Raw genomic sequence first — 23,967 nt, 5'->3', positions numbered from 1 at the left:
ATAGATCTCCACGGAGTTTACCTACGATAAATGGCAACACTGAGCCTTTAACTGGGAACTGCTATTTCATTTCCCACAATGCCACTATACAACCCTGTATTAGAGACACAAATTAAGAAATGGCAGCCCACTGAGATGTAAAAGGAGCCCTGAAGCAGGTATCAACATGAAGTCTTAACAGAGCTTTGGATCCTAGCAGCCTACCTGAGATGGTTCTGGTTCTGGTTAGAATGGGAGTTCAAATGCTTGTAGGAGGGAAGGATGTTGAGAAGTGACCTGTCAGAAGCTGGTTCAGCCAAAACAAAGGAAGACAAGAAGGCAGAAAGGGAAAATACATGCTGTAATCAGTGTGGGAGGTAGAAGACAAAATTGCTCAACCATTCTTGGAAGCTCCAGTAATGGGGTCAGCTAGAGAACAGCAAAGGATGTAAAGGAGGAGCCAAACTACATGTGGTACAAATGTGTATAATTAAATCTCAGCAGGGCTTCTTAAAAAAAATTAAATAAACAAATAAATAAAGACCTGGCCAGTGGCCTGTGGAATTTACACATCTATTTTTTCACCGTGATTTTCCTTCCAGCTATTTTTGTCTTTGGGGGTTCCAGATGCAGGATCTTGCTTGTGAACACTCTCCTGGCATCCTCTAAGGGGAAAACAGTTCAGGGACCATTGTGAGCAGCAGAAGTTTGTGAAAGAACAAATTAAATCTGTCCCCAAACACACACATACTTAAAATTGCATTCCTCTGAGGCTGCTTTCCATTTAGAACATAAATCCATGGCACTCACTGGTGTGTAGTGTAATACATAGTTCGGTCTTAATCATCTCTCTTCTCATCTGTAATCTATGTCAGCAGGCAAAGTTGGATTCTGCCTTTCCTCCTCCCTTTCTGCAACCAGTTTTTCTTCTTTTCTATATATAGCATTTATGCAGATGGACAGTCATAACAACATGATGTGGCCTGTGAACTTGGTGTATCTGGGATCTGGGTTGGGCCACATATTCTAGGATGGTAAAAGAGTCCAAAGCTATGAAGCTGGTTACAGGTCCTTGCAGAGCTAGAGGTGAGGCATGGCATATGCAGAAGTTTGAATCTATCCCAAAAGGAACATGAAGAGGGGACACAACATCTCTCTGGTTGACCTTGGATCAGTCACTTTTCTTATCTTCTGGGGTTGCTGCTGTGGGGAATAATTGGAAGGAGGATGCTATGTACACCCTGCCTTGAGCTCCTGAAAAAAAGTTGGGGTATAAATCTCATAAATAGTGTCTTAAAAGGTCATTGAAACAAGCAGTCTCTGTCCCAGTTCAAAGATGGAAGACCAGCCTGCTTTTAGTGCACAAGACCCCAGATTTCCCTAGCAGATTAGCACAATATGGAGGACAACCTCTCGAGATCTCAGATGGTATGTTTAATATTCAGCAGCAAGGAAATGGAAATAGGAAATGAAAGGAAAAAGGTACATTTAAGTCTTCAGTAGGGTTAACACATATATTGCTAATACCAAGCTACTTCCAATAATAAAAAAGGCACAGCTACTGCCCCTTTTCAGCAACATCACCCCATCACGATCATGTTCTCATGGCCCCAGGCTACCAATTTTAAAACATCATTTTGAAAAGCACAGTTCCAAGCTAGAGAAAGGTGTCTGTCCTTGGTTTATTGCCATTTGAGATGGATAATTATGCATAGCTAAAAAAGAGGAGACACATCAGTTGAAAGGAGATAGAGGAAAGGGGCACACACCTATTTCCATATAAGCTGTTCAATATTTGGATGGGAAACTACCAGGAAATTTCAGGGATGTAGCTAGAGTGAAAATAAAAAAAATATGCCAGGGGAAGACAATTACTGCTGCAGAAAACTACATGGACATGAACATGAAAACTACATGGACATGAACATTACCAGGGGCTGAGCCTAACTTGAGGGAGTCTTTCTTTTATGCCTAAATGACCTGTATGTGCGGCTGATAGACACCTTCATGGAATGTGCTTTACCTTCTTACCTTTAACCCAACTTGGACAGACGGCTCTTCAAGCAGAGCATCCTTCCTCAGTTTGGCGAACTCCAGATCTATTGGAATTGCAATTTCAAGAATCTCAGAGGAAATGCTTGTTCTGGGATGCTGGTGCTACAGTATGTGTGCTCATACCTAAAAATCAAGAAAAAATGCATTTATCTCAAATCAAAATATATCGCCGCTTAGGTATGGTGTAAGATCAATGCCTATCTTGGTAAATAGGAGTTTCTGCCATAGGGAGACTTTACAAAGTTGCTGTGTAAGCAAATAGTAATTTGAGAGCTGGGCACCCATTAGCTTCCAAAGAAGCTGGTATTTTCTTTTTGCAAGGTTTCTGTGAAAGTATTAATCACATTTGTGAGAACCTTGTGAGCACTCCAATCATACATTTACACTGCAAATCTATTTCCTGTGTTCTAAGGACCACATGTGTCTTCAGAAGGCTTGGCTTTGGCCACCAGTGTTCTATAATCAATGACACCAAGCTGTAATTGTTAACATGTCAGAAGTGGTAAATTATTAAATGCAACAGGAGTAATCATATTAACTGTATTAATTAATATGAGTTTTAATGAAATATAGATGAAATCAAGTTTAGTTCTTGTTCTGGATTTCCTGCCTTTGATTCTACTCAAAGGCCAGATGTGACACTGCAGATGAAAAGTGCAGCACCATGTTAGGTCTTATAAGTCAGAAAATATTTACAGTGTATAGTTTGGAGAAGTTGGTGGTACATTCAACTATTCATTCTTCTGCTTCTTGAACATCTTCTTGATGTGTACGTCTCTTGGTGATGGTGGTTGTGGGGTCAAGTGATAGAAGGCAAGGAGGAGGAAAATTTCTAGTGTTGATTTCATCCTAGTTCCTTATTTATTGAATAGATTTTATTCTCATAACAGCCTTCTGAGATACAGTAGATTAGATGGGAAGATGCAGTTTGCCCGCAAATAAACCAGTGAACTTCATGGCTGTGGGGGAATTCAAACCTAGATATCTTCCATTCTGGTCTGATATTCTAACCCAGTGTTTCTCAACCTTGGCAACGTTAAGCTGTGTGGACCTCAACTCCTGGAATTCCCCAGCCAGCCATGCTGGCTGGGGAATTCTGGGAACTGAAGTCCACACAACGTTGCCAAGGTTGAGTAACACTGCTCTAACCACTATACCTAGTAACATATGGCTGCAAGAGCTGGACCATAAGGAAGGCTGAGCGAAGGAAGATCGATGCTTTTGAACTGTGGTGTTGGAGGAAAATTCTGAGAGTGCCTTGGACTGCAAGAAGATCAAACCAGTCCATACTCCAGGAAGTAAAGCCAGACTGCTCACTTGAGGGAATGATATTAAAGGCAAAACTGAAATACTTTGGCCACATCATGAGAAGACAGGACACCCTGGAGAAGATGCTGATGCTGGGGAGAGTGGAGGGCAAAAGGAAGAGGGGCCGACCAAGGGCAAGGTGGATGGATGATATTCTAGAGGTGACGGACTCGTCCCTGGGGGAGCTGGGGGTGTTGACGACCGACAGGAAGCTCTGGCGTGGGCTGGTCCATGAAGTCACGAAGAGTCGGAAGCGACTAAACGAATAAACAACAACAAACCACTATACCATAAGGTCTTAGCTTCATTCTACTGTTTTTCTTTTTCACTGCAACTAAGATAATAAATGAAAGCTGTGCTTAGTCTGAGAACAAAACACCCACAGTGATTCCTAATGCCTACAGAACACATGCACCCCAGTTTTTCAGACTACTCTGTGATGGGTTTTCTAGAGTCTTCTCCCCCCAATTTAATTTTAATATTTCCAACCAAAGAAATTATAAATCTCAAATTAAATTGTTGAAATATTACATATATGGGAGTGACTTATTTCCTTGTACTAAAAATCTTGCAGTTGTACCAACTAATTCTTGGGTTTGAAAAGCCAATCTGGCATCAGGTTCTTTTTCTGAATTTCCTGATGATGTCCACATTCTGCAGATGAAAAGGCCAATTGGAAACATTAAAATGGGTTTCGTTTGCTAGGGAAGATTTTTTTTTCGAGGATGTGTAAATTAAATTTAACATGGAAAGTAGTTGCCATTCCTAGGGGGATGGCGTGTCTTCAAAACGGTATATGCCATATTGATTTTGTGATCTTTTATTCCATTTCCCACATCTCATAACTCTCATTTCTCTGGCACAGGGATGTCTGCTTTTCACACCGTAATTACCTCAGATTGTATTTTCATGGCTGGCTTCTTTCCAGCTGGTTTTAAGAAGAATCTGAACTCCATAACATTCTAATTCCAGTCAATCTTTCCAACCACAATTTTTAAGTAAATTTAACATGAGACCAAACAAACCAGATCCCCAAGTAGGAGAAACACATACAGTCCAGTACTTGTGCCAGTCTGTACCCAAGGATTTGACCCAAGACATTTCACCTATACAAAACGCTGCCCCTTCTGTGCTTGCAAGCTGTGGTTTCTCCTAGACAAACTGGTCTATTTTTCTTTCTCCCCTGGTGCCACACACTGGGTGGATGTGTAAATATCACTGCTCTGCAAAGAAACTGGCACAAATGCATACTTGTGCGTGTCTCGGCAATTAATAAACAGAAATCATTTTTGTCATATATAAATAAATAGCATCTATGCACTCAACATAATAGTTTTTTTCTCACTGAGGTGATCTTTTATAGTCAAAGTATAATGGTCTACTGCCCATAATTTCTAAGGCATATACATTGATGCGGTATGAGAAAATGATTCAGTTCCTGATGCTACCTGTCAGGTCTGTAACTGTAAGGACTCTGGAAAATTGAAACACATTTTTTATTGGATCCTCGGTATTTAAATATGTGCAAAATTGTTCTGAATAAAAAAAACAAATGTCTCAACAAAAAGCATAGAAAAACTACCAATGAAGGATAAATTTATTCAAATCTGGCCACCATTTATTAGGTATATTGCAAATGTTTCGCCTAATAGCTTACTTTCATCTGTACAAATGTTGTTCGGGAGAGAAATATTCACTACAAATGTTTAAAATGTCAGTATTTCTCTTTAAAATTACGTATGTGTTTGTATATATCTTGGTTACTCTCAAGTCCTGTTTTCTCTTCAAACTGCTTTTGCTAAGTCCCTAATATATATTTCTTTTTAACCTAGTAATGTTTTAAATGTTTTGGTCTTGATCTTTTGTTGGTTCAAAAAAAAAAGCAAGGAAAATAATTTATAATGGAAATTAATGTAATTATAGGCTAAAGTTCCAAGGATTCTAGGAAAAGTCCTATTTTACTCAGACACGTTTTTGAGAAAACATGAGTAGGATTGGATTGGCAAGACTGAGGGATCTAACTTATTGCTAAGCTACAACTCCCAGAACTCACAAATAACCTTATAATTAATTTCTTATAAGTTTAATAACTGTGATTCGAGGAAGTCCCAATATGTGTTGGCTCCAGAGCTGCTGGGCTCATAGTACCCTGAAGGGATCACCAATAATGCCCATCTTGGGCCTCTTTAATTTCTTTCTACTTCTGAGAAGAACCAAGCAACAGCACCTACTTTCTATTTAAATTATGCACAATGTTCCTAATGTAAAATAATCACTAGATGGCAGCAAGGAATCTTCTGTACAACTACCATCTGGTGGTTGCCTGGATTTATGCAACACAAATCTGGTAGTCCTCTGAGATACTCAAGTCTACTACTGGCTGTCCTCATCATCAGCAGAGCTTGCCAGATACACCAAAAGAGGAGGCTTCATTTTGAATTGGAGGAGGAGGCAGAGGAGGAGGTCCCCTTGGTAAAAGAAAAGTTGTCTCAATTATAATCAAGGTCACATGCACAAAAAAATACTTTCTTTCTGAAACATGTAAGTTGGCTGCCATCTCCTGGCTAAACACCATTCTGGCTCTGTCAGATTTCTTCACACTATACCCCATTCCAAAATCCACTGAATTTATTTAATGTTTATTTAAAACCTTAGAAAGAAAAAATAAATTAAATCCTCCCTTTTCAGTCCAGATATGAATTCCCATGCTAAGTCTGAGTAAAAAACATTTTTTTCTTGTAACACAGAGAGAAATTAAAGCCTATCTAGGTACTGGAAGAAAAAGGATTTTTGGCTCTGAGCATGAGAAGTCATATCTCGACTGAAGAGAGAGAAAGAGTTTAAGAGAGGATTTAATTAATTTATTCTTCGGTTTATTTCATTATTTGTAAGTTGCTTTCTCAAAAAAAAGTAAAGAAGAAAATTCATGAAAACTGTTGTGCTCTGTACTATTATTACTCATTAACATGTACAGAAATCCAGGAACATTGAGCTATAGCAGTGCTTCTCAAACTATCTATGGCGAAGGACCAGGGTTTTTGTTTCAATTTCTAATCTGTCATGGACCAATACTTTTGTAAAATACAGTAAAAATGAACTATTAGAAAAAATAAAATTAAAAAACAGAGAAAATACAAGCCCAATTTTTTAATTATTAGATTCAACAGATATAAAATTACATTTTCATCAATCCATCAGAACAGACATAACATAGGAAAAAAGAAAATTACAAAAAATGGACATGTTCATTGAAAGTGAGCATACTATATAGATTAATCTAGAGAATCACTATTACACTAAAATTTTTTTGGTCATTCTGCAGTCATAACTAAACAAAAAGTTATGAGTGAAATAGCAATTTCCAGTATTAAGTACCTATCTGCACACTTTGAAAGAACACTGTGTATTTCAATATTCCAAGTTTTCAGTGTGACAAATGAGCTTGCTTCTTGCTTGTTAACTTACCTAATCTAGTTTGGACTGATGACAATACTATTCACTTTTGGGTTACAGTTGACAAACTAACCTTAAAACATCAGATGTTATAATATGGTCCTACTGCACATGACTAGTACACAACTCGTGCCACATGTAACTCACCACGTGAGTCTGACAACACCAACTGATCTATAACAAGTCCACTCATTGCACGCTTGGATATTGCAGCAATATCAAATTGCTGCAAAATTTCTAAATGCTTATTCTCGAATTCTCCGCTTATCTTGCTGCACACCTGTAACAGTTTGCCACAGCCTCCATCTCCCTATATAGTAGTAGCCATGAATGTAGGAAGATCCCCATGTCATGGACCTGCTCTTTCTGGAAAGGTGTCTCCCACCCAAGAGTTAGCAGCAAGGGGCCAGACTGGGTATAAACAAACAACAGTTCCAGTTTCCAGGGATATAACATCAGCTTGCTTCTTCCCATCCAAAGTTCCAGGTTGTTAGGAATTCCACCATCACCCCAGCCTGTCCCAGGGTAGTAATCTACTGCACCCTAATGATATGACATGCTGAACCAACAGATGATCTTTCCCGGTGGCTTCACGAAGAGAAAGAAAGTAATTCTGTGACACCCCTTCCAAGTGGTAGGCTTAACCCTTCACTAAGATAGGTACTGACAACCTCCCAGATCCATCTGCTCAGATCACTTCTGAGTCTGAAGGAGCCAGAAAGGGCAGGTGCCCAGCCTACAAGCAGCTAAGGTTATCCCATAGATCTCCCTATCTACTTCTTCAGAGTGCACAAGTCAACAGAAATCCCAGATCAACCTTGCAAGATACTATTACTATCACTTCCTCTGACCCTGTCCATGCAGTGGCCAGGCCAGAATGAATCTATGTGATTTTATTTACAAAGTGATACTTGAAGGTGGCCCTCAGGAAGTTCCTCCTGTCTCCTGTCCTTCACCAGGAAATGTGTTAACCTATAAAGGGTTCCGGGGACACAGATTACAGATGTGAAAAGAGTGGAGAACTGAGTCTTTATTGCCACGGCATAGGCTTGAACATGATTTCTCACTTATGACCGGTCCAATTCACTGCTGATCTCCCTCATCTGGAGCTCCAGACATCTCTTCTGCCACTTCAGCTCCTCAGTAAAGCAAGGAGCCCCCTGGGATCAGTGCACCAAATCAGGGCCATTCTCATCAAGCACTCTGGTCATCTTCTGTTCCAGATACCAAGCAGACCAATGCCTTGGTCTTTTGAGTTTGTTTGAGTCTGTTGAGTTTGAGTTTGTTGAATCTGTTGAGTTTGAGGCGGTTGAGTTGAGCAAACCCAACTAAACCGTCTACCAAGTGCTGGGGAAATCCCCAAGGGCCCTCTGGAATCCATCCTGCTTCATTAGCAATTGGGGTATAGCATCCTCATTGGTCCTTCCACCCAACATAATAATTCATGTCCGTATATTACAGGACATGACATATATTACATATATTATCCATATATATATTTAGGCACATTTTCTGAAAGCAACGTAATAAAATAAATCAGGCCAAATCCTCTCCCCACACACTTGTATTGTAATTCCAATTACTGTACTCACTCATGTCATCACCCTGCCCAGTTGTATAGGCAACGGCCTTACTCCCACGTACAAAGTACCATCACACAACTCTTTAGCAGCACAATATTGTCATCTCATTTTCAGCCCATAAGTGAAACAAAACTTAAGTTGTCCCCAGATAGGAGTAGCACATGTCCCTGAAAGCTGACACTATCCCTCTGGCCAAGAGTCCCCAGACATTGGCATTTGGTTTTCTGAATTCTTTTCATAATTGTCACCCTCTCCCTACCCATTTTTGAAAGCAATTTCTCTTCCTTACAAGGTAGAGGGAAAAAATGCAGAATTCCACTGTTCTGTTTGGAAAGGAAGAAGAGGCACCTTCGAGGGCATCCAGGGATGGGTAAGGATTCAAAATCTGCAAGAGGGTGAGTGACCCAAGCCCCACCTCCTTTGTAAAAAGGGGTATGACACATACTCACCCTCTTGCAGATTTTGAAACATCTCCCCTGCAGAGGCAGCTGGTTATATAGAATACTGATTAAACATCACTAGACTGCTTTAAATGGCAATGGTTGGAATATTTACTTTTAGATGCAGCAGCCCCACCTTTTCTTGTCCAGAAAATAATGAGGGATAACAAACTGGACTTTTATAGCTCATGCACCAGTTTCCTTTTATTTGTCAGTTTCAATAGCTTCTTCCTCCTCACCCCCAAGAGACATGATAGACTAGCCCAGGAGGTAGTTAGATTCGTTATCCTGCTCTACAGGCCTAGCTAGTTGCAAGATCATGGCAGGGTCTTCCTTCTGCTCCTGGGCCACCCTCTCTGGGGCTATTTCTGCCTAGATCTTTATTTCACATTATTTTGACTCTGAGATGCCCAAACGACATAGAGAGGTCCAGGCAGGTCCCAAAGTCAGATCCAACCATATTCTTGCCACACTGCTCCATTTGTAGATATTTTCTGTTCACTGGCAACATCCAAAAAGGAGTGGCAGCAAAGGCCACACATAAACCAATCACCGTGTGATTAAGGAAGGGCAGTCCAAAAGCAGAGCGACATCATCTGTCAGCGACTGGCCTGCTGAAACGAATGTCTAAATGGGATCGATTGAAAGAAATTTTTATTCTTATTTGTCTTTTTGTTTTTATTCTTATTCTTCTTTTATTCTATTTTTTAATTATTTTTCTCCCTTTGAGTTTATTCCTACTTTCATTTTCTCTTCCTGGATGATGGGTGTGAGCTTTTCGGGAAGAGCATGTGGCCACATACTGTGTATACACCCCCACGGTGATCAGCAAACAATCCGTGAGTGGTACACCACTTCCTTTTTTGAACTCTCACACCAGAGAGATTGAAACGGTATCTGAGGATGCTGATGATTGTCTTAGGTTGTGCCCTTCTACAAGAGATTCCATGACTCCACCACCCCAGAGGAAGAGGAACAATTACAGGATATATTCTGGGGTAGTGGGTAAAGATCCATTGTTACTTTAGGGATCTCTAGAGCAATTTAAAACTCATAGTCTATATGGCCATGTTTCTCAAACTTGAAGATGTGTGGACTTCAACTCCCAGAATTTTGGGAGTTGAAGCCCACTCATCTTCAAGTTTTAAAGTCATCTTAAAGTGCCAAGGTTAAGAAACATTGGTCTATGGAATGCTTATCCTGTAAGTATAAGCTTTGGACTGCAAAAATCCAGATGGCCACAAGATGCAAGCAAAGATACAGAAAACGAACTCTGCGCTGCATCTGGATCTTTGAGGGCGAGATTCAACAGCCCTCTCCCATCCACCCAAACGTTTAATGGAAAATATTACACATCTGTTTAGAAATCAATGCAGAGTGATAAAAAAAAAATCTGAGGTGTGTTCAAAGTTAATGGTGCATTCCCTACGTTAAATCTACTCACTTAATTCAGGACAGTTTACTTCCAGGTACTGTAAAGCTGTAGTGGATTGCAGAGATTTATTATGACACAAAGTCAGTTTGGGCTCCAACCTCCGCCGCTCTTCTTCAGTTTCTTTCGCCGAAGCAGAACTTCGCGCTCTCTGCAACTGGCAGGGTGGCTGATTCTCAGTGCTCAGCAAGGACAAGTCTCAACCCGGCGCCCGCCAGGGGAGCGGGAAGCGCAACCCCGAAAAGCGCTGCCGGCCCGCCCGAGGGTCCTGGGGGCGCCAGTCCTACCCATCTGGAGGGCGCCACTTTGCGCAAGGCGAGGCTCCTCCTGCAGGAACCCTCCAGACGCACTCCAGGCGGCGGCCAGCAGGGCCCGCCCTGCGCCGGCCGCGCAGAGCCCGACGCTCCGCCCAGGGCCGCCCCTCTTGGGGCCGAGGGGCAGAGAGATTGCGCGCAATCGCGGCGCGTTGCATCAGCCGAGCACGCAGGTTACCCTGCTGCTTCCCGGGAGCGCCTGACAGTTGTCTTGCGGCGCGGCGCAGAGCTGAGGCGGCGGTTTATCCTGCCGGCGTAGAAGTGGAGGCGGCCGAGCAGCAGGTAAGCAGCAGCAGCCCCGAGCCTCCTTCCCCGGGTCCGCCTCGCTTCCCCGCTTCCTCTCGGGGCTGTCCGCGGGCGGCCTCGCCTGGGTTCCCAGGGCGCGCCGGCTCTCCAAGACGCGTCCCCGCCGGTTGGGGTAAAACGGACCGGCGGCGCGACTTTTCCTAGGGTCGCTTTGCCCCTTCGCCCTCTCTTGCCGTCTCCCTTTGCCCCTGCCCTCGTAGTGTGCTGGACTACAACTCCCATAGGGCTTCTCAGGAATCAGGCGGGCGGGGGGAGGTTGGGAGACCTGGGAGGAGAGAGACTGGCCTGCCGAAACGAACGTCTGAATGGGATCGACTGAAAGAAGTTTATTTTATTTTATTTTATTATTTTTCTCCCTTTGAGTTTATTCCTAGTTTCATTTTCTTTTCCTGTATGATGGGTGGTGAGCTTTTCAGGTACCTTATGTATATTATTATTATTAGGGTTTTAAAGATGACAACCAGCATCTTCAATTGCACCCAGTGGGAGCCAGCAGAGTAGTGCTAGGTGGGTGCACCTCTGTGCTCCAGTACTGCATATGCCAGTGCATTTGGAACCATCTGAGCTCCGAATGGCCTTAAGGACAGCATCTTGTCAAGCACTTTGCCTGTTGGCCCTCTCTTGCCTTCTCCCTTTGCCCCTGCCCTCGCAGTGTGCTGGACTACAACTCCCATGGGGCTTCTCAGGGACCAAGCAGGAGGAGGAGGTTGGGAGACCTCAGAGGGAGAGACTGGCCTGCTGAAACAAATGTCTAAATGGGATTGATTGGAAAAAATTTTTTTTATTCTTATTCTTCTTTTTGTTTTTATTCTTCTTTTTATTCTTCTTTTATTTTATTTTTTAATTATTTTTCTCCCTTTGAGTTTATTCCTACTTTCACTTTCTCTTCCTGGATGATGGGTGTGAGGTTTTTGGAAAGAGCATGTGGCCACATACTCTGTATACATCTCCATGGTGATCAGCAAACAATCCGTGAGTGGTACACCACTTCCTTATTTGATTATTTTTCTCCCTTTGAGTTTATTCCTACTTTCATTTTCTCTTCCTGGATGATGGGTGTGAGCTTTTCGGGAAGAGCATGTGGCCACATACTGTGTATACACCCCCACGGTGATCAGCAAACAATCCGTGAGTGGTACACCACTTCCTTATTTGAACTCTCACACCAGAGAGATTGAAACGGTATCTGAGGATGCTGATGATTGTCTTAGGTTGTGCCCTTCTACAAGAGATTCCATGACTCCACCACCCCAGAGGAAGAGGAACAATTACAGGATATATTATGGGGCTTTACACATTACTGACAACCAGGAAGTAGTCAGTAATGTCTATTTTTATTTTATGTATTTATTAAACAGATTAATAGGGCTGCCTTTGAAATGGCAAAGAAAGATGAAAATAGAACACATTATCCAACTCAAGAGAGAGAAGAACCAAGTTGAGGCCCCTGTCAAACATCCCATCACCAACCTGCCACCCCCACCAGAGCTTCAGTAACATGCCAGCCCAGGCCCTGGGGGGAAAGTCAGGTCCTCATGGCCTTCCAGAGGCCAACAGGGTTGGGACAGTCTGTTCGTTGGGCACAGCCTGCTCCATAGAGCAGGTGCCATAACAGAGAAGGCATGTTTCCTGGGATCCACCAGGTGATACTGCTTCACAGTATGTTTTTATAAACAATTAAAGAGTAACGCTAAGGTGGGTATTAGTTACAGTATTTGCAATAATTCTGGAATAAGGGATTAGAATATTGCATATTCACATGGCTATGGGTCTTAAGAAATATTATGCATGTTAATTATGATCTTATGATGAGACTGATTCAACCGAAGATTTCATTGGACACCACAGAAAATCCATTATGCTAAAAGTATAAAATGAGCGAGAGGGCACTTACTCTTACGATATGGGCTTGTCTATCGCCTTGTTTTGATTTAATATCCATAAGATTGTTAATGTGATATTATAAATATCTGTATGTCTGAAGATATGATTGTACTTTGAGTCATATACAAAAGCTACAACATACCCCTCTGTGAAGAATTACGGATTTATCAAGCATGTTGTGCAACAAACAAGATTACTCTTCAATGTTGCAAAAAAGTGTGACTGTAGATTTACAATCTTGAGTCATCCTTACATGTTCACTTTTGGTTTCTGAGCTGGCTTTCTGTCACTGGAAAGGCTGAGCAATTCTATTCTACACAGTCAAAGTTTAAATGATGTGTTTAAAAATTAGGCTGAATGATATTTAATGCAACATATATTTTATTTCCTTGTTTGGATTAGAATACTGAAATATATTCCAATACTTTGTTTATACTAATTCAGGAGATTTCGGTGTTGCTAATGCATCGGGACCAAATTGTGAAATTGAGAGATGTTTTAATTGCAATTTTAGGCAATCCAGATTCATCTTGCAGTAATTCTGATGGTTTAAAGACATGGGTGGCAATATGCTGATCTAAAGTCCCAATGATACCCAAAAGTGAGAGTTATTCCGGGGTTTAAGTTTTACATGTGAATTAGGGTCAGAATTATACGTTGTTCTCTACATCTTCCAAATGTACTTTACAGATTTGTTTTATTTATTTATTTGCTTGTTTGTTTGTCGTATTTCTTTACTGCCCAACTCATATTTTAATATCAGAAATGCTAAAGATGTGACTAAAAATGGAGCCATTCTCCTGCCATCATGCCAGATGGGTCATGTAATTTATTTCTAATTGTGTCCATAATGGTTTTGGGACTTGATCACCTGTGTTCCATAGAGAAGCTGCAACATCTGTTTATGCTGATTTTTATCTAAAATTCATTAGCTGAATTGCATCTCCAAAACAACTGCCAACCCAACTGTTATTGTCAGTTTCAATAACTTCCTCTCCCCTCCCTGTGAAGTAAGAGACATCAAGAGTAACCCAGCAGATCATTTCAGTTCTCCTGCTCTCCAGGCCTAGCTAGTTGCAAGATCATAACTGGTTTACTCTCCCTTCCTCCTCTTTAGGGCTATTTCACTTCCATATCTTTCTTTATTTTATATTATTTTGACTTGGAGATGCCTAAATCCACAATCAAAATCAGACTGAGCATTGAGATGCTAGCTCTGTCCCTTTTGTATATGTGTTGATGTTGCATACATATACAAAAGCAACAGGGGTGGCCTTGCAATGCCCCATCTGCTACCTGCTGGCATTGATCCCTATGTCAGTGGCCAAAATAAAGAGCGGAGGAGGGGCAAACAAACTAGCTTAGAAGCCCAAGGAGATCCCAAAGTCAGATGTGACCACATTCTTCTCTCATTGCTCATTGGTGGATATTGTCTCTGATGGCTGATGATGTGTTAAATTTTATTTTATTCATTTATTTTTATTCACTTCAGCAAAGGATCGTTACCTTGTCATGGTGCTGGAGCTTGAGCACCTCAATGATGCCATGAGCTAAACCGTGAAGGGCCACCCAAGACGGGAAGGTCATGACAGAGAGGTCAGACTAAATGCGATCCCTGGGGAAGGTAATGGCAACCCACCCCAGTATTCTTGCCGTGAAAACTAAATGGATCAGTACAACCAGAGATATGTCGGTATACCATCAGAAGATGAGACCCCCAGGTCGGAAGATGGTCAAAATGCTACTGGGGAGGAACAGAGGATGAGTTCAACTAGCCCCAGACGTGATGACGCAGCTAGCTCAAAGCCGAAAGGACGGCTAGCAGCCGACGGTGCTGGTGGTGTACGGCGAATCCGATGTTCTAAGGATCAACACACCATTGGAACCTGGAATGTAAGATCTATGAGCCAGGGCAAATTGGATGTGGTTATTGGTGAGATGTCAAGATTAAAGATAGACATTCTGGGCGTCAGTGAACTGAAATGGACTGGAATGGGCCACTTCACATCAAATGACCACCAGATCTACTACTGTGGACAAGAGGACCACAGAAGAAATGGAGTAGCCTTCATAATTAATAGTAAAGTGGTGAAAGCAGTGCTTGGATACAATCCAAAAAATGACAGAATGATCTCAATTCGAATTCAGGGCAAGCCATCTAACATCACAGTGATCCAAATATACGCCCCAACCACAAATGCTGAAGAAGCTGAAGTAGAGCAGTTCTATGAGGATCTGCAGCACCTACTGGACGACACGCCTAAAAGAGATGTTATTTTCATCACAGGAGACTGGAATGCTAAGGTGGGCAGTCAAATGACACCTGGAATTACAGGTAAGTATGGCCTCGGAGAACAGAACGAAGCAGGACATAGGCTGATAGAATTTTGCCAAGACAATTCACTCTGCATAACAAACACTCTCTTCCAACAACCTAAAAGACGGCTTTATACATGGACTTCACCAGATGGACAACACCGAAATCAGATTGACTACATCCTTTGCAGCCAAAGGTGGCGGACATCTGTACAGTCAGTAAAAACAAGACCTGGAGCTGACCGTAGTTCCGATCACGAACTTCTTCTTGCACAATTTAGGATCAGACTAAAGAGATTAGGGAAGACCCACAGATCAGCTAGATATGAGCTCACTAATATTCCTAAGGAATATGCAGTGGAGGTGAAGAATAGATTTAAGGGACTGGACTTAGTAGATAGGGTCCCGGAAGAACTCTGGACAGAAGCTCGCAGCATTGTTCAGGAGGCGGCAACAAAATACATCCCAAAGAAAGAGAAAACCAAGAAGGCAAAATGGCTGTCTGCTGAGACACTAGAAGTAGCCCAAGAAAGAAGGAAAGCAAAAGGCAACAGTGATAGAGGGAGATATGCCCAATTAAATGCAAAATTCCAGAGGTTAGCCAGAAGAGATAAGGAATTATTTTTAAACAAGCAATGTGCGGAAGTGGAAGAAGACAATAGAATAGGAAGGACAAGAGACCTCTTCCTGAAAATTAGAAACATCGGAGGTAAATTCCAGGCCAAAATGGGTATGATCAAAAACAAAGATGGCAAGGACCTAACAGAAGAAGAGATCAAGAAAAGGTGGCAAGAATATACAGAAGACCTGTATAGGAAGGATAACAATATCGGGGATAGCTTTGATGGTGTGGTCAGTGAGCTAGAGCCAGACATCCTGAAGAGTGAGGTTGAATGGGCCTTAAGAAGCATTGCTAATAACAAGGCAGCAGGAGACGACGGCATCCCAGCTGAACTGTTCAAAATCTTGCAAGATGATGCTGTCAAGGTAATGCATGCTATATGCCAGCAAATTTGGAAAACACAAGAATGGCCATCAGATTGGAAAAAATCAACTTATATCCCCATACCAAAAAAGGGGAACACTAAAGAGTGTTCAAACTATCGAACAGTGGCACTCATTTCACATGCCAGTAAGGTAATGCTCAAGATCCTGCAAGGCAGACTTCAGCAGTTCATGGAGCGAGAATTGCCAGATGTACAAGCTGGGTTTAGAAAAGGCAGAGGAACTAGAGACCAAATTGCCAATATCCGCTGGATAATGGAAAAAGCCAGGGAGTTTCAGAAAAACATCCAGTTCTGTTTTATTGACTATTCTAAAGCCTTTGACTGGGTGGACCATAACAAATTGTGGCAAGTTCTTAGCGGTATGGGGATACCAAGTCATCTTGTATGCCTCCTGAAGAATCTGTATAACGACCAGGTAGCGACAGTAAGAACAGACCACGGAACAACGGACTGGTTTAAGATTGGGAAAGGAGTACGGCAGGGCTGTATACTCTCACCCTACCTATTCAACTTGTATGCAGAACACATCATGCGACATGCTGGGCTTGAGGAATCCAAGGCTGGAGTTAAAATCTCTGGAAGAAACATGAACAATCTCAGATATGCAGATGATACCACTTTGATGGCTGAAAGTGAAGAGGAACTGAGGAGCGTTATGATGAAGGTGAAAGAAGAAAGTGCAAAAGCTGGCTTGCAGCTAAACCTCAAAAAAACCAAGATTATGGCAACCAGCTTGATTGATAACTGGCAAATAGAGGGAGAAAATGTAGAAGCAGTGAAAAACTTTGTATTCCTAGGTGCAAAGATTACTGCAGATGCTGACTGCAGTCAGGAAATCAGAAGACGCTTAATCCTTGGGAGAAGAGCAGTGACAAATCTCGATAAAATAGTTAAGAGCAGAGACATCACACTGACAACAAAGGCCCGCATAGTTAAAGCAATGGTGTTCCCCGTAGTAACATATGGCTGCAAGAGCTGGACCATAAGGAAGGCTGAGCGAAGGAAGATCGATGCTTTTGAACTGTGGTGTTGGAGGAAAATTCTGAGAGTGCCTTGGACTGCAAGAAGATCAAACTAGTCCATCCTCCAGGAAATAAAGCCAGACTGCTCACTTGAGGGAACGATATTAAAGGCCAAACTGAAATACTTTGGCCACATAATGAGAAGACAGGACACCCTGGAGAAGATGTTGATGCTAGGGAGCGTGGAAGGCAAAAGGAAGAGGGGCTGACCAAGGGCAAGGTGGGTGGATGATATTCTAGAGGTGACGGACTCATCCCTGGGGGAGCTGGGGGTGTTGACGACCGACAGGAAGCTCTGGCGTGGGCTGGTCCATGAAGTCACGAAGAGTCGGAAGCGACTAAACGAATAAACAACAACAAATTTTTATTCAGTTTGGATGCTTCCCGACTCCAAACAACTCTGGGCTTATGAAATGTTCTCTGAATGTGATATGCACAAATCAAGTTCTTTTCTGTTTTATTAATTTTGCTTCAGCAGAAGAGAGCAACTTCACATTCTTTAAGGTGACCATCTACTGATTTATAAGAGCAGGACATTCAAGCATAGTATTCTAGAGTAGTGTTTCTCAACCTTGGCAACTTGAAGATGTGGTGACTTCAACTCCCAGAATTCCCCAGCCAGCCTTGCTGGCTGGAGAATTCTGGGAGTTGAAGTCTGCACATCTTCAAGTTGCCAAGGCTGAGAAAGACTGTTCTCAAGGTTGGTTGCATAATTAGTATCAATTTTATACTCCTACTTTTTATATAAATCGGTTCCTAAACTTGGAACCTCAAGCGATTCCTCCAGAACCTCTAACAGATGTAGAATTTCAGAAGCACCAATAGCATCATGACCAAATGACAAATGTTCAAGTTGAATAAGAGTCAATAAATGCCCTGAAGTAAACCAGACTTAGTTTTAAGCTCTACAAAAGTGTTTAGGTTACACCACCCCAGAGGAAGAGGAACAATTACAGGATATATGTACAAAATAAGTTTTTAAAACTTCTTCAGAATTACATTGATCTGAAATATTTCCCAGAATATCTCCCCAAAACAAATTAACTGGCTATTTTTATACTTAGGCTCTGAGTTAAATTAATCTTAATCTTATTTATGTCACCTTAAATACTCAAAGGATTTCTAGGCCATCTCTAGATCTTCTTTCATTTATATTAGAGCAAAGAGAAATTCAAATGTGGTAGCTGAGATATCTTCCTAGTAATCTTTATATGAAGATACAGAAAAAATCCGGACACAATTTAACTCTTAAATCCATAAGCATGTCAGATTTATTACTGAGATTTACTCCAATGTATAAAGTATTTTTCTACATGAGTTTCTGGCTGATACCATAATTAGAATAACTCAGACACTTTCTGGATTTCTTAAAAGTGGGAGCTATATATACATATTTGTAATGCATGTCCTTATGTAAGGTCATCTTTTCTTTTGTTTTATTAAGATAGCTGTTCCTAGCTAATAGAAATAGCTAAGATTTTACATTAGTTAGCATGCATTTGTACTGATGATTCTTTCATTAGTTAAAAAAAAATCTCTGAAGTTCTAAGTGTTTTTGAACAAGGTATTGATTTATAAACACTTTGAATTGTGTGGCTTGATCACTTTCATTTATTCTTTTAGATTCTTGTTCAGAAGGAGAAGAAGGAAATATCTGGAAAGAAGAAAAACATGGAAGGAACTGGTGATAGCAGTCGCACAGAGGTTTGTCTCAACTTTAGTAAATGCTTGCATTAAATACTATGCTGTCACTTATGTTTGGATCTTGAATATGTTTATTAGGAAATCAGTTGTCCTGAGTTCAATAAAAATTATATTTACAGTTATTCTCTTAAACCTTTTCTTCTCGTGATTTTGTCCTAAGCTAAATTCAAAGCAATAAAAAAACAAGCATGTACAGGTGGTCCTCACTTAATGACCATTCTTTTAGTGATGGTTCAGACTTACAATGGTGCTGAAAAAACCAAGTTACAGCCAGTGCTGACACTTAAGACCATTGCAGTGTCCCCATGGTCACGTGATCACGATTTGGGTGCTTGGCAACTGGTTTGCATGTATGACTATCGCAGCATCCCATGGTCACATGATTGCCATTTTTTGACCTTCGTGGCCAGCTTCTAGCAAGCAAAATCAATAGGGAACCACGTGGTTCACTTAATACCACAGTGATTCACTTAATGACAGTTGCAAAAGGTCATAAAATTGGGTCAGATTCGCTTAATGTCCGGTTTGCTTAGCAACCAAAATGCCAGTCTCGATTGTGGACGTTAAGTGAGGACTACCTGTAGATAATTTCTTCTTCAGTTTTCTTCCTCCCTCCCCCAATCAACTTCCTAAGATAAATGCCTCTGCTTATCTTAAGAACCTTACAAGAAGATACCTGTGCAGGTAGTCCTAGTTTAGCAACCACAATTGGGACCAGCAACTCGGTCATAAAGCAAAGTGATTGCTAAGTGAAACTGCAACTGTGCTTGATCTTACTTCAGCTTTCCTTTGCTTTACAGACCTGCAAAGGTCATAAATGCAAGGATTGGTCGCAAAGTTACTTTTTCATCATCCTTGTAACTGCAAATGGTTGTTAAATGAGGCAGCCACTAAATAAGGACTACCTGTACATAATGAGCTCTTGATGCCTCAACTTCTGCAAGTTTATTCATGTAATCTTCTAAATAGCTACATAAAAGTGTGTATATATGTATAAATACTGTATGTCCTTGAAAGGTGGGTTTATTTATTTATTTAATTTTTATTCTGCCTTTATTATTTTTGTTTTTTTGTTATAAATAACTCAAGGTGGTGAACATACCTAATACTCCTTCCTCTTCCTATTTTCCCCACAACAACAACCCTGTGAGGAGAGTTGGGCTGAGAGAGAGTGACTGGCCCAGGGTCACCCAACCGGCTTTCAGGCCTAAGGCAGGACTAGAACTCTCAGTCTCCTGGTTTCTAGCCCAGAGCCTTAACCACTAGACCAAACTGGCTCTCTGGGTTTAGTTGAAATTGCAGGGGCACTGCAAGGAAATACACAGATCCTGTCTTCTTCTAGATATAAGTCTTTGGAGGATTATTAGATAAGACATGAAAACAGCCTTCTTGGATTAGAACAGTAAGTCCCAAAGTTTGTTTCCATCATTAGATGGCCAAATATTTTTGGAAAACTTAGAGGCATTACACACAGGTTCAAGACCTCTCCCAGTATTTGCTACGTAGCAATTTGTGCTTATAGATATGGAGGTCCTATTTAGTTAAAACAGCTAATTCTATCTCAACGTGTGATCCTAATAGTACAAATGTTTCTAACTGGTGCATGTGTCCTCCACTGAAAATATGGCTGCTTGGATGAATAGAAATAGGAATAGATAAACAGACATTCATATTACTACTCAGTGTCTTTAGTGCATGGATAATTTTACACTTTTGAAACATTTTATGCATAATACATGAGATGAACACCCAGAAGCTGTTCTATGGAGTGCTTCCATTTCAATCACCCACCACTTTCTTCAATTTCCTTCTAAGAATCCTTCAGCATTCTGTGCCCACTGCATTCAGGGACACGCTCTGTCTTTATTGAGTTTTTTTGTTTGTGTGTTGGGGAATCACCCCTGAGATTTATTTCTTTTTGAAGTTTTGTAAACTTCAAATCAAATCCAATCTTTATTACCGTCATAGGCTACCATAATAAACTTCAAGATTTCCTTCAAACTTCCTGATAATTCTCTGTTTTGGGGGGAGGACTCGCACCCAAAAACTTTAGACTGCCATGAGCAAGGAAGATACTGGGAAGTTGAAGGTACTTAATAAAGGTTCCATGAGATTGGTTTTAATTCACCTTTCTTGATCATATGCAGCTTAGTCCATGGCCTGAATATATTAACCAACGCTTAGAAATGTACCATAAACTTAAAGCTGAACATGAAGCTCTCATGGCAGAACGAGCTGCTAAAGAAAGCCAGCCCATTAAAGTGACCTTGCCTGATGGCAAACTAATTGATGCTGAGTCCTGGAAGACTACACCATACCAAATTGCCTGTGGAATCAGGTATATTTACTTTTAGAAAATTCATATTGCATTTATAGTTCATAGATGTGTGCATTTAATTTTTAATCATGTGCTAGCCATCCTCTTCTCTTTATTGCACCCCTTTTTTCCATTGTTTAGGAAACATTTTTAATGACTTCTGTGCATGTGTTATAGGAATAAACTGGTGTTAATGTTTTTGATTTAAACGCAACACAGCTATGCAATTATAATACAAGATCTATGTATTCCGTGCTACTTGGACAGCCGAGAGAAAGTATTTAGAGAGAAAAAAAGATTTAAATAAGACAATTCTGTAATTTTTTTAAAAAAAAATCTAGCTGTGTTGTTTTCTGACATTATAGCTGCCATGTGGACATTTCTGACATTATCGTTAGGAAGGGATTGAAAGCATGACAACAGCCTGTGAATTAGTTGTTGCCAAAAAGTGAATATATAGCTCAGACATTGCCCTGCCTTTGTGTAATTTATTTTCTGCTTCAACATCAATTATTGCCCTTATTACATTTAATCTGAAATCAGACAGATAGCCAGTGTGGAGTCTCAGTAGGATTTACTTATTAAGTTATACTTTTTAAGGGTTACTTGTTGTTACTTGTGTTTTAGGAAATATTATGATTTTTAAAAAGCTGTCAACAACATAGCCTTTAAAACCATTAATCAGAGCAATAGCACAAATGGGACACTCCTGCATGCTCTACAGTAAATTTCCATGGACTTTGTAAAATGCTTTATAATTCTCTCAGTATTTTTCACAGACGTGTTGGCTTTCATAGGTGGTTTGTAGCCACCTCTCACTCGGCATGTTTGTGACATCCGATGGGATGGGTAACCCTATTCTGATAAATTCCAAATAATATAGTTACTATTCAGGATGAGTTGGAATAAATGTTCAAAATTTATCTCATTGCATGTTCTGAAAATGCCTTTTTACTAGAAAAAGACACACACACACACATAGATGCAACTAGTTTCCTGACATCAGGCTGTGGGACCTTCTAAAATAATATTTAAATAATCGTAATAAGTTTGGGAATTCTTTCTGCTGCCATTGGGGATAAACATTAGGCCAAGCACTAAAAAATTGTGTAAAACCACCATTAATGTGTACCAACAGCCTATATGACTACTATTTTGTACTTTTAGTCAAGGTTTGGCTGACAACACTGTTGTAGCTCGAGTGGACAAAGTGGTTTGGGATCTTGATCGTCCTCTGGAGAGAGACTGTACCTTGGAATTACTTAAGTTTGATGATGATGAAGCTCAAGCGGTAAGTTATAAATTGAGCTGTATTAAAGGAGGGAAGTCCTTTTCCAGGAGGAGAGTTTTTGTCTGATAGTAACATTCAGGGCCTTGCAACTTGTATTTTGGAGTTGAAGTAACAGCTGTGGATCTACTTCTGAGACACTTTTCTCCAGTGCCATGAATAACTAGACCAGTGTTTCCCAACCTCGGCAACTTTAAGATGTGTGGGCTAGTTGGGGCTGGCTGGGGAATTCTGGGAGTTGAAGGCATCTTGAAGTTGCCAACGTTGAGAAACACTGGTTTATCCTATACTCTGGTTTTTATGAATGTCTCAGGGTGGTAGGAAGTTATGCTGTCAGACTTAAATTTGGCAGCATAGCATTAATTGGAGTCTACGAACACAGGTCTGATCCTGATCTCTTTCTCTTTTCCCTCCTGTTAGGTGTACTGGCATTCTAGTGCTCACATAATGGGCGAAGCCATGGAAAGAGTATATGGCGGTTGCTTGTGTTATGGCCCACCGATAGAGAATGGATTTTATTATGACATGTTCCTTGACGAGGGGTAAGCTTGTGTGTGTGTCTGTGTGTGTGTATAGGAGGAGAAAAAGAGGTAAGTCTCCCATCCTCCTGGCTGAATGAAGCTAGGATGTAATTATAGGCTTTTTGTAGCATCGGCCCCATGTATGGGAATCAGCTTCCACCATGTGTTCTTCAGATTCACCTATGCAAACCTTCAGAAAGACTTAGCAACTCATATGTTTTCTGTGTCTTTTTTTATAAGGGGTTTTCTTGTACTGGTGTGGGTTTATCTCTGCATCTCTTTGATGAGTTTTAGTATTTTTCTGGGTGGGAAGTTTAACAAGGGGTTTCTGTCCCTACAAATGCTTATTAATGTTTTATCTGTAAAGTTTATTTATTTTATTTTTTTGGAAGGTTTAAAATAAAATATCCTCTTAGGTGGTGGAGGTTCTCAAACTCTTTTTAGTAGGATTTTCTTTCTACTTCCTCCTTCCGTGCAAGGCAACCCTCCTGATCTGGCAATTTACTTTTAGTGATGACCATACAAGAAGGAAAAAAGCAGAGCTCATACAACAATCAATACGACTGATATTGATACATCTTTGTTTGTTTCAGGGGTGTCTCCAGCAATGACTTCCCTGCCCTAGAGGCCTTGTGCAAGAAAATCATGAAAGAGAAACAACTCTTTGAGCGACTGGAAGTTAAGAAGGAAACTTTACTGGAAATGTTTAAGGTAGACACTAAAATATGCTTTCATGTCAGCTTTAGCTACTACAGGAGTATTTGGGTACTTTTGCAACACCTTCTCTAATTATGTGGCATATTTCAGCTGCTTTTTCTGATTAGGTTGGTGTCTTTAGCCACCCAGTTTTATTAACCTTGATTGTAACCAGGGGCCAGTTTAATCCATTCTTTTTCTCTGTTTAACTATTCTCTGTTTAACTATTTCTAGTTCAGTTGCTCCACTAGACATACTTCACATTGAATGTGGGATGTCATGTCTGCAAAATAGGCCTTTCTTTATTGGATTGTAGATCCTCCTTTCCCATCAAATACAGAA

At 40.8% G+C, this 23,967-nt stretch overlaps 1 protein-coding gene and 1 long non-coding RNA gene across 2 annotated transcripts in view; one reads left to right on the top strand and one right to left on the bottom strand.

The window, feature by feature from the left end:
* Nucleotides 1-1,488: 1,488 nt before the first annotated feature.
* On the bottom strand, nt 1,489-10,528 carry LOC134488788 (uncharacterized). The gene is made up of 3 exons (XR_010067047.1): nt 10,263-10,528; nt 2,011-2,157; nt 1,489-1,694 (listed from the first exon to the last, which is right to left on the bottom strand). It is a non-coding gene; the product is annotated as an uncharacterized LOC134488788 (long non-coding RNA).
* Nucleotides 10,529-10,705: 177 nt separating this feature from the next.
* The window catches only part of TARS1 (threonyl-tRNA synthetase 1), a gene marked incomplete at its 5' end in the record, with an annotated part of 33,519 nt that continues 20,257 nt past the window's right edge, over nt 10,706-23,967 (top strand). Inside the window, 6 exons of the mRNA XM_063293174.1 lie at nt 10,706-10,846; nt 18,723-18,803; nt 20,951-21,141; nt 22,288-22,411; nt 22,829-22,950; nt 23,523-23,640. Of these exons, the coding sequence (XP_063149244.1) occupies nt 10,706-10,846; nt 18,723-18,803; nt 20,951-21,141; nt 22,288-22,411; nt 22,829-22,950; nt 23,523-23,640 (777 nt within the window). The remainder of the gene's footprint in view (nt 10,847-18,722; nt 18,804-20,950; nt 21,142-22,287; nt 22,412-22,828; nt 22,951-23,522; nt 23,641-23,967) is intronic.

This window comes from Candoia aspera, chromosome 2, assembly GCF_035149785.1.
Source record: "Candoia aspera isolate rCanAsp1 chromosome 2, rCanAsp1.hap2, whole genome shotgun sequence".
Classification (NCBI taxonomy): domain Eukaryota; kingdom Metazoa; phylum Chordata; class Lepidosauria; order Squamata; family Boidae; genus Candoia; species Candoia aspera.
The sequence above is the reverse complement of the archived record's forward strand: the minus strand, read 5'-3'. Positions and strand labels throughout refer to the sequence as shown.